The sequence below is a fragment of the Pan paniscus genome, chromosome 2 (genome assembly GCF_029289425.2).
Source record: "Pan paniscus chromosome 2, NHGRI_mPanPan1-v2.0_pri, whole genome shotgun sequence".
Classification (NCBI taxonomy): domain Eukaryota; kingdom Metazoa; phylum Chordata; class Mammalia; order Primates; family Hominidae; genus Pan; species Pan paniscus.
The window spans coordinates 152,838,024-152,855,642 of record NC_085926.1 but is presented as its reverse complement, the minus strand read 5'-3'; the positions used below and the strand labels follow the sequence as shown (position 1 = coordinate 152,855,642).

Here is a 17,619-nt window from a genome sequence, read left to right as displayed (position 1 = left end):
TAGATGAGAAAAAATTGCCAATTTTAAGTATGAAACTATAGAATGTCATAAATGCTAGAAGGAAAACAGTCTTGTATAAATTTTTAACCCCACATCCCTGTAAGTAACATATTTTGAGCAGGTACAATTATATACACTTGACTTATTTATGTACTACATTATAAAACACACACTTAAAATAACATAAGAGTATAAAAATGAAATAGCATTTTCTCATACCTGAAGGAGTATACAGTCATTCCTTGGTGTTTGTGAGGGACTGGTTCTGGAACCCCTGCAGATACCAAAATCCATGAATGCTCAAGTCCCTTATATAAAATGGCATAGCATTTTCAAATAACCCAGGCATACCCTGTACACTTTAGATCATCTCTAGATTACTTTAAATAACTAATACAATGTAAATGCTACACAAATAGTTTTAATATTGTATTTTAAAATTTATATTACTTTTTATTGTATTTTTTTCCAAATATTTTTTATCTGAGGTTGGTTGAATTCATGCATAAGAAACCCATGTATACAGAGGGCCAACCATATACTATCGCTACAAATTTGAATATGAAGAAAAATTTCATGTAGCTATTTCTTTCACTCTGTATTTTTTTCAAGGCTCCAGAGAACCTCTTTAAGCCGGGGGCACATGCAGCACAGTTTTGTGGCCTCTTTACCAGAGGACACATGACAGGGGAGAGAGAGGTACTTCCGCATCCCACAGGGTGGCCCTCAACACTCAGTGTGCATCAGAATCACCTGTATGTTTTAAAAAATACTGATGCCCAGGCTCTAACCTCAGGATTTGGTTTCCAAAAGTCTGGTAAGAACAGGGTCTAGGCATTTATATTTTTAAAAATCCTCCCAGGAGAAGTTAGTGTACAGCAGGTGTTGAGAATCACTGCTTTAGACACTTGTTGGAGGGCCAAAGAAAATTTCCAGCAGAATGTGGCTATGGTGTTCAGCCATAGTGCCTGGTGGGGCAACACAGTAGCTGCAAGGACACAGTGGAAGTAGTGATCTGTCCAGATGGAGATGACTGCATTGCCCAAGGAAGGTGGTCACTGGAATCAGAAGAAGCAACTGCCATGCCCTACAAGATAGTGGTGCTCAGCAGAAGAAGATGTGTCACTAAGATTGAAGGCTGGACTGCTTTAAGAGCTCTGGCAAGTCATCAGGAGAATGTTGCAGGGGCTGAGATCTTGACAGAGCAGGTGGGAACAAAGACTATTGCAACTTAAATTAATGTCATGCCAATGTCATTAAGGCTTCCACAGTTTGAAGATGCTTAGGGAAACTCAGGTTACAGCATTCGTATTGTAACAATAACCACCTTTTACAGAGAGAGCATCACAATTTACAAAGATCTTTTGTATATATTATGTTACTTGATCCACCCTTTATCCCTGGGAGGAAGTAGGATAAACTCTATTAGTTCCATTTTATGAAGGAAAATAATAAAGTTCAGAAATGTTAAGTATTTGCCTGAGGTCATACAATACCAAAGGGCAGAATCAGAATGCCAACCTAGATCTCTCAGCTCTTAACCTTTCTCTTTCTCACCAAATCTTGAGATGGTAGGGTGTTTGGTGATGCATAGAAGAGGATGTCTATGAATTTATGTGGTTATTGGCTTGTTTAGAAATGGGGTAAATCTCTCTCAGGCATGCTTTTAGAATGGTGCAAAAGTAATTGATTATTCAACAACTAAGAGGTTAATACCTGACACAGCAAAGACATTCCTGGCCCTGGTTCAGTGCCGAGGACCAGACTAAGTGCCTGGGCTATAAAATATGTGGTTGTGAAATGATAGAAAGATTACCTTTCCCCATGGCCATTCATTTTCAAATTCAGGTGTTTTGGAAATTAATTGTATTGATAATAATGGGCCATAGAGAATGGATAAGCAAAACATTGATCTATCCATTCAAAGATTCATTTCATCTGTGATCAAGCTATTTCGATTCTGCCTCCTTAATATCTCTCCTTTGTGTCTCCTCCTGCTCCCAACCACTGCTGCCTTTATTTAGATTTTCACCATCTTTTTCATAGCCTCTTGTTATGTGGTCACTGATTCTTATCTAACCCCTTCCAGTTTGTTCTCACACTGCTCCCAGACTTTTGGCTCTAAATTTCAAATCTGATCATGTCCCTACTCTTTTAGATTTTACCCTTTTAGAATTTTTCAAAGGTTGCCTTTTATTGGTAAGGTTTTACTTAAACACCTGCGCTGGAACACAAGATCATCTCTACTTTGGTTTATGCTTTTCTCTTCAGCTTCATATCTAACTGAACCCAGTTCTTACTGTATCTTACATTCATGTCACAATGAAATATCCAGAGTTCTCCAAATGTACCATACAACTGTGCCATGACTCTTCTTTGCAGACTCACATCACCTTTACTTCCTGATGAATAAGAGTACATTCTCCAGACTTAATTCAAGCCCCACCTTCTCCATTGATTAACATCCTGATTTCCCATGGCCTCACCCAGTTGGCAATGACTCCTTCCTTTATGAACTCATCATACTCCATGAATACTTCCATCACAGCACCTATAAAGCTTCATTCCACCTACTTGTTTATGTAGCCTTCTCTTCCATTTAAACTGTTTATACTCTTTGGGGGTATGAATCATGTCTTAGTCTTATCACCAGCACCCAAAATACTGTATGATGTATGAGGTATTTAATAGTGCTTATCAAATAAATGCCTTAATTCATTAACTCCCATATATGAATTAGGGGCTCTTCCTTAGATATAACCTAGAGCTTCTGAATTTTAAAAAAGTTAGGTAAAAGGTCTCACAAAGACTTTTTTAGTTTCTCTTTCAAACCTGGGAAATAATAGATAATGATATATCTATGAATGTCAGTTGGCAGACATTGCTAAGTGTTTTTCAAAGCAGTGGGAGTCCCGAACCCAGTCATATATGCCAACCACAAAACTATAAATAAGTATCTGTGTACTGCAATTAATAGCTTATTTGGAGTTGGATAATTTCTTCAAGCATGGAGTATTTTAAATCAGGAATGAACTAGCACTGAGCGAGTTTTGGCAAGTTTCTCTTACACATGGGGAGAGATTTTAAACATCACTTAGGTGCTTAAACAGAAACACATTAATATCAGCCATTATTTTTGGTTACAAGCTGGTGTCATAACTGGCCTAATCCTTTTTCTTTCTTCCTTTTCTTAAAATAATCTGATCTATAAGAACAATTGGCAGATGTTATTTGAAAATGGGCTCCACACACCAAAATTCTGTGGAAGTTCCTCTACACAGGTAGAGGAAAAAAAGAAAAAAAAATTTCCTACTTCTTAAATCAGATAGAAAATTCCCATTCTGGGATTAAGAAGAAAAAAGCAAATCTCAATTTATAAGTGCTTTGCCAAACATATAAATCACAAGCGTTTATGGTTTATTTTTGAATATTCTTAATTGCTAAGATGTAAACTCAACATTTCAAAAGTCTCTACATTATTTATCCAGTCTTATAACCTTGAAAAAAACAAACTGTCCTAAAGCATGAACTATTTTTAAGTGAGCTAATATCTGTGGAATCCTTTCCCTAATGGATTTCAGGGTTAAGGGCGTGTCTGATCCACTGTGCAAGAAAGCAAGATGTGCTCATTTCCTTCCACTGTATGCATGAAAATGATGACGACTTATCCTCAAAGTGAAAACTAGGAACTATGTGTCAAGTGATGTATAAGACTATGTAAAATATACATGTATGCAAGAAATATGTACATCTAAACACTCCAAATGTTTGACTGTAGAATATGACTTTTAATGTCAGAATGAGAAGAAGGAAGCATTGAACAAGAATAAAGAAAAATCTTATATTTACTTTTTAAATTAAAAAGCATAACCACATCTTCTATAAATTCTAACAAAATCCTGCACACAATTTCGAGAAACAGAGTACCATATCTCTTATGGTACTGTGTTACTTGGATGAACTTAGCAGTTGGTGGGGATAAAGAAGTATGAGACTAGAGAACCAAATTTTTATTATTTGTCAACAGACAAATGGGTAGATGCTAGGAGTAAGTAGAGGAGTAAGTAAATTCAGAGGGAATTTTTTTTTGAAGAAACCGGGGCAAGGTGAGGGTGGCTTTGGTTTATGAGATTACCCATGCTCGCTATTATGACTGTGCTTCCTGTACTAATTTCCGTATCTGTTCAAGCTGAATCCACATGCCTGTTGATTGGTACTTTGCTTGGTTTCAGGGACCTCTCTCAAATGTAGCCTAGAGCTTCTGAATAAAAAATATCAAGTTAAGATATTTGATGAAAGTTTTTTTCTACTTGTTTGCCTTGATTTATATAGTGCATCTTACAAAGCCATTGAAATTAAATCACATATCCATAATCTGTTAAGAAAAGGTAAGTAGAAGAAATAAGGTTATATGAAATTGGGACTATTTTGAAAATTCCAGGAAGTATGCTGGCATATATTTCTCAATTGTTTTCTCAACCTTTTGAAAATTATTGTCCAGGCTGTAGATCATGTTGTCAGTGGCTTCTCCCTATCTAATAAAATATGAAGACCCTCTCCACCTTTTGGAGGAAAATGCTGGTATCTTGGAGTTTGATACTACCATGTAGAAACCAATATACTAACTTGTAAGAGACAAAAGTTTATTTACTCCATGTATTGTTGAAATTTTATCATAAAAACTGATATTCTTTGGGAAAATGATTATAAAAGCCACAAATTATAATATCTATTCGGTTGTAATTTAAAAATACCTGAATTTTCAGCCATTTGCAGTGGCTCATGCCTGTAACCCCAGCACTTTGGGAGGCCAAGGCAGGCAGACCACTTGAGGTCAGGAGTTCAAGACCAGCCTGTCCAAAATGGTGAACCCCACCTCCCACCCCATCTCTACTAAAAATACAAAATTAGCCAGGTGTGGTGGTGTGTGCCTGTAATTTCAGCTACTTGGGGGGCTGAGGCACAAGAATTGCTTGAAACCAGGAGGCAGAGGTTGCAGTGAGCTGAGATCGTGCCACTGCACGTCAGCTTGGGTGACACAGCGAGACTCTGTCTCAGACAAACAAACAACAACAACAACAACAACAATTTTCAAGGAAAGAATAAGTTTTCTACTATCGATTCCATTAACTCTGACTACACAACTCAGATTGTGTTTTTGAGGTAGCACAGTAAGCTGGGCATTAGTCCTGCATGCTCCTAGGTAAACTCTCTGAGCTTTAATTTTCTCATTTGTATGATAGGAATCATTCTACACACCCAGTTTCTCTCAGGGCATTTGAGGGGAAACCCCTGGAGCAATGGACAAAAAAAAAAAACCCCTTTGATACCTGTAGATACTGGTGTTCCAATCTCTACAGATTGGTGTTCCAATACCTCTGCCCAGGGTATGCTTATGCCCCAGCACCTGATCATAAAATGGTGTCTTTGCCCTCTTGCCTCCTGGCTCACAGCTTCTTACACACTTGAGTCAGAAGCGGTTTTTGTCTTCCTCCTTTCATGAGAGCAGGAGCCTCATTCCAGTCTCCAGCTTTGAGAAATGAGTATTTCTGTTGCCTTCTTGCATGGAGCACTCTCTGCTCTTTAACTGACAAGGGCTAAGCTCCTGACTGCTATTGTCTACCTTGAGTTTTGCCCCTGCTTTTGCTTGGCATTTCTGTCCAAGAAAAATGCTGATCTTGTTTTTGAGATGGGCTATGTCTTTTTGGTCTCTCTGTTATCAACCTATATATGTGTTTAGAGTGGAGAGTATGCATCAAAGAAACATACTCGATGTTCAAGAAATCTTTAAAGAAATGCTGTCTTCTCAGTTCTTGGGGCAATATTGTGTTGAGTCAACTTATCCAGACAACTTGGCTGGAAGGCTTTATTGGTGCAAGTATTTCATAAACTGCAAAGTTCTATACAAACATAAAACATTATGTTGATGTGTATAAGAAAGAAAACCTAAGGTTTACCTTTTTCTGAACTTCACCAGCCATTCCTGAGAATATCTGATATTCAGTGTTATCACTTCAATAGCAGCACAGATCAGTCACAGAGTGTGGCCCACAAACTGCTGATCCATGGATTGTTACTGATCTGGGGCAAGATAAGTTCAGAAAGTGAGAGTGAGCGCCTAGAAAATTTTACAGCAATTTGACAAAGTAATTTTACATTCGTTATATCTAATGATTTGAAGAATTAGCTTATTATATTTTTATATCTTTTAAATTTCATTTTTCTTGTACTTTACAAAATACCTGTGACGAATTGAAAATTGAAACTAGGTCCTTTACCACAGATAGGCTTATACTGTTACTTATGCTTATTATATTTCACCAAATACGATTTCATCAATTTAACACGTGCTATAATCTTTATATATTAATACAAAAGAAGAAAACAATGCTACCAATTAAGCTATCCACAAGGCCTATATATCACTTAGTTTTTAAAATCTTATATTTACTGAAAGAGCTCTTTTAGTAAAGTAAACAAAATTTTGGACTTAACCTAACTTTAAAGAATTTCATATCAGTCTCATGTGGGTATAAAAGGAAAATGTTAATGCAATAAATTAATGAAGAAGACATTTCCTAAATTTCTTTACAATCTGAGTCCAATGCTTCTGACTCACTTTTCAGCTTAGAGTTGTTAATGTCTGTGTTTTCTACACAATATTGCCCCAGAGCTGAGAAGATGGCATTTCTTTAAAGATTTCTTGAACATTAGTTGCAGATTTTTCTCCCCAAATTACTGGCCTTACTAAAAAGTGTCTAGGGGCAGTTACGTGTATTTTAGGAGCAAACTATATCGTAACTTTTCATGCCTGTAAGTACTGTCCTTTCTTAGGTTCCATAGAGCACTTGATAGTTGCTTTGCAAGAAAAAATGAAATTGTGACTATCTTTTCAAAAACAAGTATCTGCTTCTTCAGTATCAAATGTATACTCAATGTTCTGTTTCCACGCTTTATTGCAAATACAATAACTTTTTTGTGTTAATGCTCAGTTATATTGTAATCTTTTAAAATATATTTTAAAAGACAATTAAACCCAACACATATATTATTAACAAGGCATTTAATTCCATAGAAGTGATGAGAATATGAAAACTGTGACTGAGCTTGAGAATGCTTAGGCAAGGTCTGGATGACTGTAATTGCAATCACAGATTATGAACTGTATCCTAATAACATGAGCTGTCTTTACAATCTTTTATTTTATTTTTTCAGGGATGGGGTCTCGCTTTGTTGTCCAGGTTGGGATGCAGTGGCTATTCAGAGGTACAATAATCATAGCATACTGCAGCCTCAAACTCCTGGTCTCAAGTGAGCCTCCCAAATAGCTGGGACTATAGGCAATTGCCACCACACCCAACCTTGAATTAATGACTTTTAAGAGTGAGCTATCATTTTGCCTATAACTTAAAGATACCTAGGTTCATGATTAATATTTACTCCCAGGAGAATCACTAAACTTAATGCTTCTAAATTTAAATCCATTGAACATAAAGGAATTATCTAACTGTATGGAGATTGCAACATTCCATTGACTAAATCAACTAGCCTGCTAGAGAGCTCAGTAAATAGCTAAGTGGTTTAATTTACTGAACTACTTACTCCAAAGACAGAGTGTATCTAGCACATGTGTAACAAATAGCACTTATAATGTGTAAGGCATTATCCACAGCAACCTTTTAAATTAGGATACTAATAATTCTCCCATTTGTAAGACCAGGCAACAAGGGCAAAGAGAGGTTAATAAGTTGTGGAGCCAGGACTCAAAACCACATGTCTACCCTAAGGGTCGAAAGACTGAGCTTTTAACATATGCTATTTTGTTTTTCAATAAGTGAAATTATTTTGGCTACACTTTGAGTTTTCAGAAGATCTCATAGTTAATATAAGAAATTATTTTCTAAAACTTTCCAGATCATGAAAGCATATAATGGGAGAAAAAAAACAACAACTCTGAATTTAAGCAAACAAACCAACTACACTGGTCAAGGCTGGGAGCATGAGTGGAACCAGCTGAAGAAAATGTGGCCCAATCAGAGCCTTTACCAAGTCTTGGTAATAAATGCCCTTGGCAAACAAAGACAATCAGAACAAAAACTACTTTCCACTACCACTGAAAGGAAAAAATGTTGGCAAAGGTTATGGAAATGCGGTGACTTGTAATTATTTAGCTGAGGGGGAATATCAACTGGGACTTACATAGACTTTAGATGCCAAACAAAACGATTTTAATGAAATTCTAGGAGACCAAATGTAAATTAAAACTATGGTCCAGGCTACAGCGTTTCTCCACTATTGAATATACAAAGGTGAAATTGAATCACCAAGGGGGACAAAGCAAGTAACAATATCAGCTGTTTCTCACAATGAAATCCTAATAAAAATGCAACTGAGTTTGTTGAACTTCAATTGTCTGAGGTAGATGCATTTCCTCTTGTTATTTAAACAGCAGATTCTTGCTTACCTAAAATACAGAGCCCCAAAAATGTCCATTTGCCCAATAAAATCTTTATTTAGGGAATACAACACATGAAATACTTAAACAATAGGGTATTTTACATGTTATAAAAGGATGCATTTATATTTCATAGACAATTTAGTTTCCCATGAGTTAAATGAATTTCCAGATCATTGTGTGATTAAGCTCTTCGTTCTAAGAAAGTTTAAAGTAAAGCTTAGGTAATGGCCAAGTTATGATGAATAAAATAATTGAATAGAAAAACACTATTTGAAATTATAATACAATCAATACCAAATATTTGATTTTACTGAATTATATGGACTAAGACAAACCTTATTCACTTTCAGCAGTAGTGCTTTCTAAAAATCCTGGCATCTTTTAGAAGGAAAACACTGGAAGATACTAAAGGACAATCCGTTGTGGCTAGAATACAATATTACATCTTTTATTTGCATTTAAAAATATTTATACTGTTATTTTCATATACTCATTATATATCATGTTTAATGTTAAACAAATAAGATGTTTTACTTTATTACATTTTGAAACATGGATTGGCCTAGGAGCCCTTATTTGGTCAATATGTGAGGATGTGGAGGCCATCCTATCAGAAGGATGAGCTCCAACCTATGATGGGTAATTTTACATGTAAACTTGGTTGAGCCAAGGCACCAGGCGATCCATCAAACATTATGCTGGATGTTTCCATGAAGGTGTTTTTTTGGATGAGATTAACACTTAAATTGGTGGATTTTGATTAAAGCAAATTACATACCATAGTGTGGATAGGCCTCATCCAACCAGTCAAAGGCCTTAATAGAACAGAGACTGACCTTTCTCAGAGGAAGAATGAATTCTGCCAGCACATTGCCTTCAGATTCACGCTGCAACTCTCCCCTGGATCTTCAGCCTGACAGAACCTCCATCTTGCAGATTTTGAATTTACCAAGCCCCACAATTGTGTGAGCCAATTCTTTAAAATACCTCTCTCTCTCTTTCTCTCTCTCTCTCTCTATATATATATATTCTATATATATATAGAATATATATATATTCTATATATATTCTATATATATAGAATATATATATTCTATATATATTCTATATATATATTCTATATATATATTCTATATATATTCTATATATATATTCTATATATATTCTATATATATATTCTATATATATTCTATATATATATTCTATATATATTCTATATATATATTCTATATATATTCTATATATATATTCTATATATATTCTATATATATTCTATATATATTCTATATATATATTCTATATATATTCTATATATATATTCTATATATATTCTATATATATATTCTATATATATTCTATATATATTCTATATATATAGAATATATATATATTCTATATATATATAGAAACAATAGGCTATCTCTCTCTTTGCATATATATTTATGTATAATCATATATATTCATGTATCATATATATCAAATATATAGAATCATATATGATTCATATTATATATAGTGTGTGTATATATATATCTCTATATATATTCTATATATATAGATTGGAAATTTCGCATATATGTTCATGAGCGGTATTAGCTTGCAGTTTTCTTGTAATATCTTTGTCAGATTTGGGTATTAGTGTGGTGCTGGCACCATAAAACGTGTTGGGAAGTATTCTTTGCTTTTCATTTTTTTCAGAGACTTTGTTTAGGATTGGTGATATTTCTTTCTTAAATATTTGGTAAGATTCCCTAAAGAAGGTATTTGGGCCTGGATTTTTATAGGAAGATTTTTAACTATAAACTCAATGTTTTAATAAATGTTAGGCTATTCCCATTATTCGTAAGTGAGGGTTGGTGGACATTTGATTATTTTTTCCCCCTCAGTCTAAGTTCCTTGGCATTAAATTTTTTATAAACAACTTTTGCTTAATTGAAGTTTAATTTACTTTTTTTTTTAGTTTTTAAACGTAGAGGCTAAGATTATTAATTTGAGGCCTTCTTTTTCTTTTCTAATATAGCCATTGCTACTATAATTTCCCCTCACATACTGCATTCCACATTTTCATTCAGTTCAAAATATTTTCTGATTTATAAAAAAATCGTTCTTTGATACACGGGTTATTCAGAAGTGTTATTTAATTTCCAAATATTTGGGATTTGTCAGGTATCTCTTATTGATTTTAGTTTAATTCTGCTACGTTTATACAACATATTTTGTATATCATAAAACCTTTCAAATTTAGTAAGACTTGTTTTATCACCCTGAATGTGGTCTATCTTGGTAAATCCTTACTGTGCACTTGAAAAACAATGTGTATTTTGTTGTTTCTGGGTGGATCATTCTAATAGTTTTCTAGTTGGTCAAGTTAGGTTGGTAGTATTACTCAAGGTTCAATATACTTACTGATTTTCTGTCTATGTCTTCTATCAACTATTGAGATGTATGTTGAAATTTCCAGCTATAACTGAGAATTTGTCTATTTTTCTTTGCAGATTTATCAATTTTTCCTTCATGTAATTTGAAACTCTGTTATTAGGTATAAAAACATTTAGAATTGTATGTCCATTTGATGAATAGAACCTTTTATCATTATAAAATGGCCCTTTTTATCCCTGGTAATATTCTTTGCTCTAAAATCTGTATTATCTAATATTAATATGAGTGATTAATGGTAGCATGATATATCTTTTTCCATCCTTTAACATGTAGCCTATTTGTGTGTTTTTTTTTTAATTTAAGGTGGTTTTCTTCTTGGTAGCATTTGTTTGTTTGTTTTCAATACAACTTCTGCCTTTTAATTGGAGTGCTTAGATAATTAATAATTAATGAAATTACTGATATAGGTGCATGTGAGTCTATCATATTCTTATTTGTTTTCAGTTTTTCTATATGCTCTTAGTTCCCCTTTACTGTATTTTCTGGCTTCTCTTGGACTTTTAAAAAAATTATTTCATCTTATTTACTTTTTTGGTTTATTAATTGTAACTCTGTTGTATTTATGTGTTACGTGTATGTGTTATGTATACTTTGAAGCATAAATTTTTAACTTATCACAGCTTTTCTTATACGTATACCACAGCATATATATAATAAGAACCTCATGTCAGTACACTTTCATGTCTCCCCTCCTGGCCTTTGTAATATTATTGTCATATATTTTACTTTTACATATATTATAGATCCTAAGATCCTTTGATACACTGTTTTTTTTTTCCTTTTAACAGTTTTTAAAAGACATTTTAAAAAACAAGAAATTTGATATAGTTTGGGTCTATATCCCTGACCAAATTGCATGTCAATTTGTAATCCCCAGTGTTGGATGTTGGGCCTGGTGGGAGGTGCTTGAATCATGAAAGCAGATTTCCCCCTCAGTGCTGCTCTTGTGATAATGAGTGAGTGTTAGCCAGATTTGATGGTTTAAAAGTGTGTGGCACCTCCCTCCTTGCTCTCTTCCTTTGGCTCTGGCCATGTGAAGACATGCCTGCTTCCCCTTCGCTTTCTACCATGATTCCTGAGGCCTCCTTAGCCATGCTTCTTGTACAGTCTGCAGAACTGTGAGCCAATTAAATCTCTTTTCATTATAAATTACCCAGTCTCCGGTATTTCTTTATAGCAGTGGCGAGAATGAACTAATACAGAAAGTTGGTACCAAGAGGTGGGGCATTGCTATAAAGACACCTGAAAATGTGGAAGCAGCTTTGGAACTGGGTAATGGGCAGAGGTTGGAACAGTTTGGAGGGCTCAGAAAAAGACAGGTAGATGAGGTAATGTTTGGAACTTCCTAAGACTTGAATGGTTGTGACCAAAATGCTGATAGTGATAGGGACAGTGAAGTCCAGGCTGAGGAGGTCTCAGATGGAAATGAGGAATTGGAGTAAAGGTCACTTTAATAAGTAAAGGTGGCTTATTGGGATATGGAGTAATGGTCACTCTTGCTACACTTTATCCCTGTTCTAGGGATCTAAGAAACTTTAAACTTGAGAGAGATTATTTAGGGTACCTGGCAGAATAAATTTCTAAGAAGGAAAACATTCAAGATGTAGCCTGGCTACTTCTAAAAGTCTATGCACATATGCATAAGCAAAGAAATTATCTGAAACTGAAACTTATATTTGAAAAGGAGGCACAGCATAAGAATTTGGAAAATTTGCAGCCTAGCCATGTGGTAAAAAGAAAATCCCATTTTCTGGGGAAGGAATTCAAGCCAGATGCATAAATTTGCATAACTAAAAGGAAGGCAAGTACTAATAGCCAAGACAATGGGAAAAAGACCCTGAAGACATTTCAGAGACCTTCATGGGAGCCCCTCTCATCACAGGCCCAGGAGGGCAAAATAGTTTCGTGGGCCAGGCCCAGGGCCCTACTGCTCTGCACAACCTTGAGATGCTGCTCCCTGCATCCTTGGGGACTCCAACCATGGATCAAAGGGGCCCAGGTACTTGGGCCACTCACTGCTTCAGAGGGTGCAAGCCATAAGCCTTGGTAGCTTCCACATGGTGCTGGACCTGCAGGTGTGCAGAGTGCAAGAGTTGAGGCTTGGTAGCCTCTGCCTAGATTTCAGAAGATATATGAAAAAGCCTGAATGTCCAGGCAGAAGTCTGCTGTGGAGGCAGAGCCCTCATGAAGAACCTCTACTAGGGCAGTGCAGAGGGGAAATATGGGGTTGGAGCCCCCACACAGAATCCCCACTGGGCACTGCCTAGTAGAACTGTGAGAAGAGGACCACCATTTTTCAGACCCCAGAATGCTAGATCCACCTGCAGCCTGCACTGAGTGCCTGGAAAAATCCCAGGCAATCAATGCCAGCCCTTGAGAGTAGACATGAGGGCTCAGCCCTGCAGACCCAATGGTGCAGAGCTGCTCAAGACCTTGGGAGTCCACCCCTTGAATCAGCATGCCCTGAATCTGGGACATGGAGTCAAAGGAGATTATTTTGGAGTGTTAAGATTTAATGACTTTCCTGCTGGGTTTTGGACTTGCACAGGGCCTGTTGCTCCTTTCTTTTGGCTTATTTATCCATTTTGGAAAATGAGTATTTACCCAGTGCCTATAACCCCTTTGTATCTTGAAAGCAACTAACTTGTTTCTGATTTTACAGGCTTATAAGTGGGAGGTACTAGCCTTATCTCAGATGAGACTTGACTTTCGACTTTTGAGTTAATACTGGAATGAGTTAAGACTTTGGAAGACTGTTGGGAAAGCATGATTGTGTTTCAAAATGTGTGGACATGAGATTTGGGAAGGGTTGGGCAGAATAATATGGTTTGGATCTGTGTCCTCCCAAAATCTCATGTCAAATTGTAATCTCCATTATTGGAGGTGGAGCCTGGTAGGAGGTGACTGGATCAAGTGGGGCAGATTTCCCCCTAGGTGTTGCTCTCATGATAGTGAGTGAATGCCCATGAGATCTGGTTGTTTAAAAGTGTGTGGCACCGCCCCCCTTGCTCTCTTCCTCCTGCTCTGGAGATGTGAAGGCATGCTTGCTTCCCCTTCACTTTTGACCATGATTGGAAGTTTCCTGAGGCCTCCCCAGTCATGCTTCCTATAGGAAGCCTGCAGAACCATGAGCTGATTAAACTTCTTTTCTTTATAAATTACCCAGTCTCAGATATTTCTTTATAGCAGTGTGAAAACAGACTAATACAAAAGTTTTTCTAATTATATAATTACCATTTCTAGTGCTTTTTATTCCTTTATATAGATGCACATTTTCATCTGGTATCATTTTTTTCTGCTGATAAACTTCCTTAAAATTTTCTTGTAATAAGCAGTCTGCTAGTGATGAATTCAGATTTTGTATGTCTGAATAAGTCTGTATTTTACCTTTGTTTTAACAAATATTTTTCCTTGGTAAAGAATTCTAATAGACAAGTTTTTAAAAATGTCAACATCAGCTCTATAGTTGATAGCATCTCCTTAATTCTTACCACACTAAATCTAATCTCTGATTTGTAGAGTTTGAGGCTCATCCTATCATTTTAATTGATTGTCTCACTACTCTAAAATTAATTTTCAAATGCAGGTATACTGGTCTCCTTCCTCGTCCTATTTATTTTTCTGCCTTCTCTTTAATGTTACCTTCTTTTCAGACTGACCTATTTTACTTAGCAATATGTGTTTAAGTTTCCTCCATGCCTTTTCATGGCTTGATAGTTTATTTCTTTTTAACACCAAATAATATTCTGTTGTCTGGAAGTACTGCAGTTTATTAATCCATTCATCTCCTGAGGGACATCTTTGTTGCTTCCAAGTATTGATAATTGTAAATAAAGTTGCTATAAATATCTGTGTGTTTTTGTTTGGATATGTTTTCAACTCATCTGGCTAAATACCAAGTGAGCAATTGCTGAAAAATATGGTATGAATATGTTTAGTTTTGTAAGAAACTGCTAAACTGTCTTCCAAGTAACTGTACCATTTTGCATTCCTACCAACAATGAATAAAAGTTTCTGTTGCTCCACATCCTCATCAGTGTTTCTTGTTGTCAGTATTTTGGATTATGGCCATTCTAATATGCAAGTAATGGTATCTCATGGTTGTTTTAATTTGCCTTTCTCTGATGACATGATGCAGAACATCTTTTAATATGCTTATTTGTCATCGGTATAATCTTGTTGATATGTCTGTTTAAGTCTTTAACCCATTTTTGAATCAGGTTGCGTGTTTTCTTATTGTTGAGTTTTAAGAGTTCTTTGTATATTTTGGATAACAGTTCTTATTCAGATGTGTGTTTTGCAAATATTTTCTCCCAATCTGTGGTTTGTCTTTCCATCCTCTTTATATTGTCTTTCACAGAGCAGAAATTTTTAATTTTAATGAAGTTCAGCTTATCAATTATTTCTTTCATGGATAGTGTTTCTTGTGTTATATTTAAAAAGTCATTGTTACACCCAAGGTCATCTAGATTTTCTCTTATGTTATCTTCCATAAGTTTTATATATATATAAAAAATATATATATATTTACATTTGGGTCTAGGATTCATTTTGATTTAATTTTTGTGAAGGATGTATGTTGGTATCTAGATTTATCTTTTTGCATGTGGATGTCTAGTTGTTCTACTACCATTTGTTGAAAAGACAGTCTTTGCTCCATTGTATTTTCTTTGCTTTTTTGTCAAAGATCAGTTGGGTATATTTATGTGGGTCTATTTTTGGGATTTCCATTCTGTTCCACTGATCTGCCTATTCCTTTCACCAATACCACACTGTCTTGATTACTGTAGCTTTATAGTAAGTCTTGAGATCAGGTAGTGTTTGTCCTCCAACTTTGTTCTTCTCCTTTAATATTATGTGGCTATTCTGGGTTTGCTTCTTCATATACACTTTAGGATCAATTTGTCAATATCCACAAAGTAACTTGGTTGGATAGTGATGGGAATTGCATTAAATTTATAGATCAAGTTGGAAGAACTGACATCTTGATAATATTGAAATTTTTGTCTATGTTCTTTGCCATTTAAATCTTCTTTGATTTGATGTATTTCATCAGAGTTTTGTAGGTTCTCTCATATAGATCTTGTACAATTGTGCTAGTTTTATACCGAAGTATTTAATTTTTGGGGTGCTAATGTAAATAATTTGGTTTTAATTTGAAATTTGACTTGTTTAATGTTATGCAGGAAGGTATCTGACTTTTGCATATAAACTCTGTTTCCTGCAACCTTTCTACAATTGCTTATTAGATTCAGGAGGCTTTTTTTGGGGGGCAGTGGGACAATTTTTTTGGATTCTCTATGTAGACAACCAAGTCATTTGTAAACAAAGACAGTTTTATTGCTTCTTTCTCAATCTCTATGCTTTTTATTTCTTTTTTGGTTTGTTATATTGCAGTAGCTAGTACTTTCAGTATGATGTTGAAAAGCAGTAGTGAGAGGCAACAGTCTTACCTTGTTCTTGATCTTAGTGAGAAGGTTTCAAGTTTCTCACCATTAAATATATTATCTGTAGGTTTCTGTGGATGTTCTTTATTGAGGACGTTCTTTTCTATTATTAGTTTTTATCATGAATGGGTGGGAGTTTTTTTCAAGAATGGGTGTTGGATTTTGTCAAATACTTTTTCTTCATCTACTGATATAATCATGTAATTTTTAGACTGTTGATTATAATAATTAATTTTTAAAAGTTGAATCAGCCCTGCATACTTGGGTTAAAACCCACTTGGTCATGGCATATATGGTTATGCATCACTTAATGATGGGAACATGTTCTAAGACATGCATCATTAGGAGATTTCATCATTTTACAAACATCATAGAGTGTACTTACATAAACTTAGATGGTACAGCTTACTACACCTAGGCTATATAATATAGACTATTGTTCCTAGGCTACAAACTCATACAACATGTTACTTTCCTGGATACTGTAGGAAATTACAATGCAATAAGTATCTTTGTATCTAAACATAGAAAAGTGCAGTAAAGATGTGGCATTATAATATTATATCATCCATCATTGATTAAAATGTCATTATATGGTGCACAACGATAATTGTTTCTATACATTGTTGGATTCAATTTGCTAATATTTTATTCAGAATTTTTATTTCTACATTCATAAAATATATTGGTATGTAGTTTTCTCTTCCTGCAATATCTTTGTTTAGTTTTGGTATTAGGTAAGGCTGGCCTCATAAAATGAGTTAGGAAGTAGTCCTGTTGCTTCTATACTCTGAAAGAGATTGTAGAGAATAGTACAATTTCTTCTGAAGTGTTTGGTAGAATTCTTCAGTAAACCTCTTTGAGCATTCTGCTTTCTGTTTTGGAAGGTTATTAATTATTGGTTTAATGTCTAGAATAGATATAGAACTATTCAGATTGTCTATTTCTTCTTTTATGAGTGTTTGGTCATTCTTTTAAGGCTTTTGTCTACTTCATCTAGTTTATCAAATTTGCGGGTATAGAATTATTCATAATATTTTTTATTATCATTTTAATGTGCATAGGATTTTAAAGTTTATAGTATTTCCCCTCTTTCATTTCTGACATTAGCATCTTGTGTCTTTTCTTTCTTTCTTTGTAAGCCTGGAAAAAGGACTATAAGTTTTACTAATGTTTTCAAAGTAACAACTTTTGATTTTGTTGATTTTTCTCCATTGATTTCCTGTTTTCAGTTTCACTGAGTTCTGCTCTAATTTTTATTGTTAATTTTCTTTG

At 34.9% G+C, this 17,619-nt stretch overlaps 1 protein-coding gene across 1 annotated transcript in view; it reads right to left on the bottom strand.

Annotated features, from left to right (window-relative positions):
- Positions 1-219: 219 nt before the first annotated feature.
- LOC129397463 (T-box transcription factor TBX1-like) overlaps positions 220-17,619 on the bottom strand; it is a 41,166-nt gene continuing 23,766 nt past the window's right edge. The window contains exons 2-3 of the mRNA XM_055110607.1: positions 5,958-6,081; positions 220-274 (exon numbers count right to left, since the gene is read on the bottom strand). Of these exons, the coding sequence (XP_054966582.1) occupies positions 6,074-6,081 (8 nt within the window). The 3' untranslated portion in view covers positions 220-274; positions 5,958-6,073. The remainder of the gene's footprint in view (positions 275-5,957; positions 6,082-17,619) is intronic.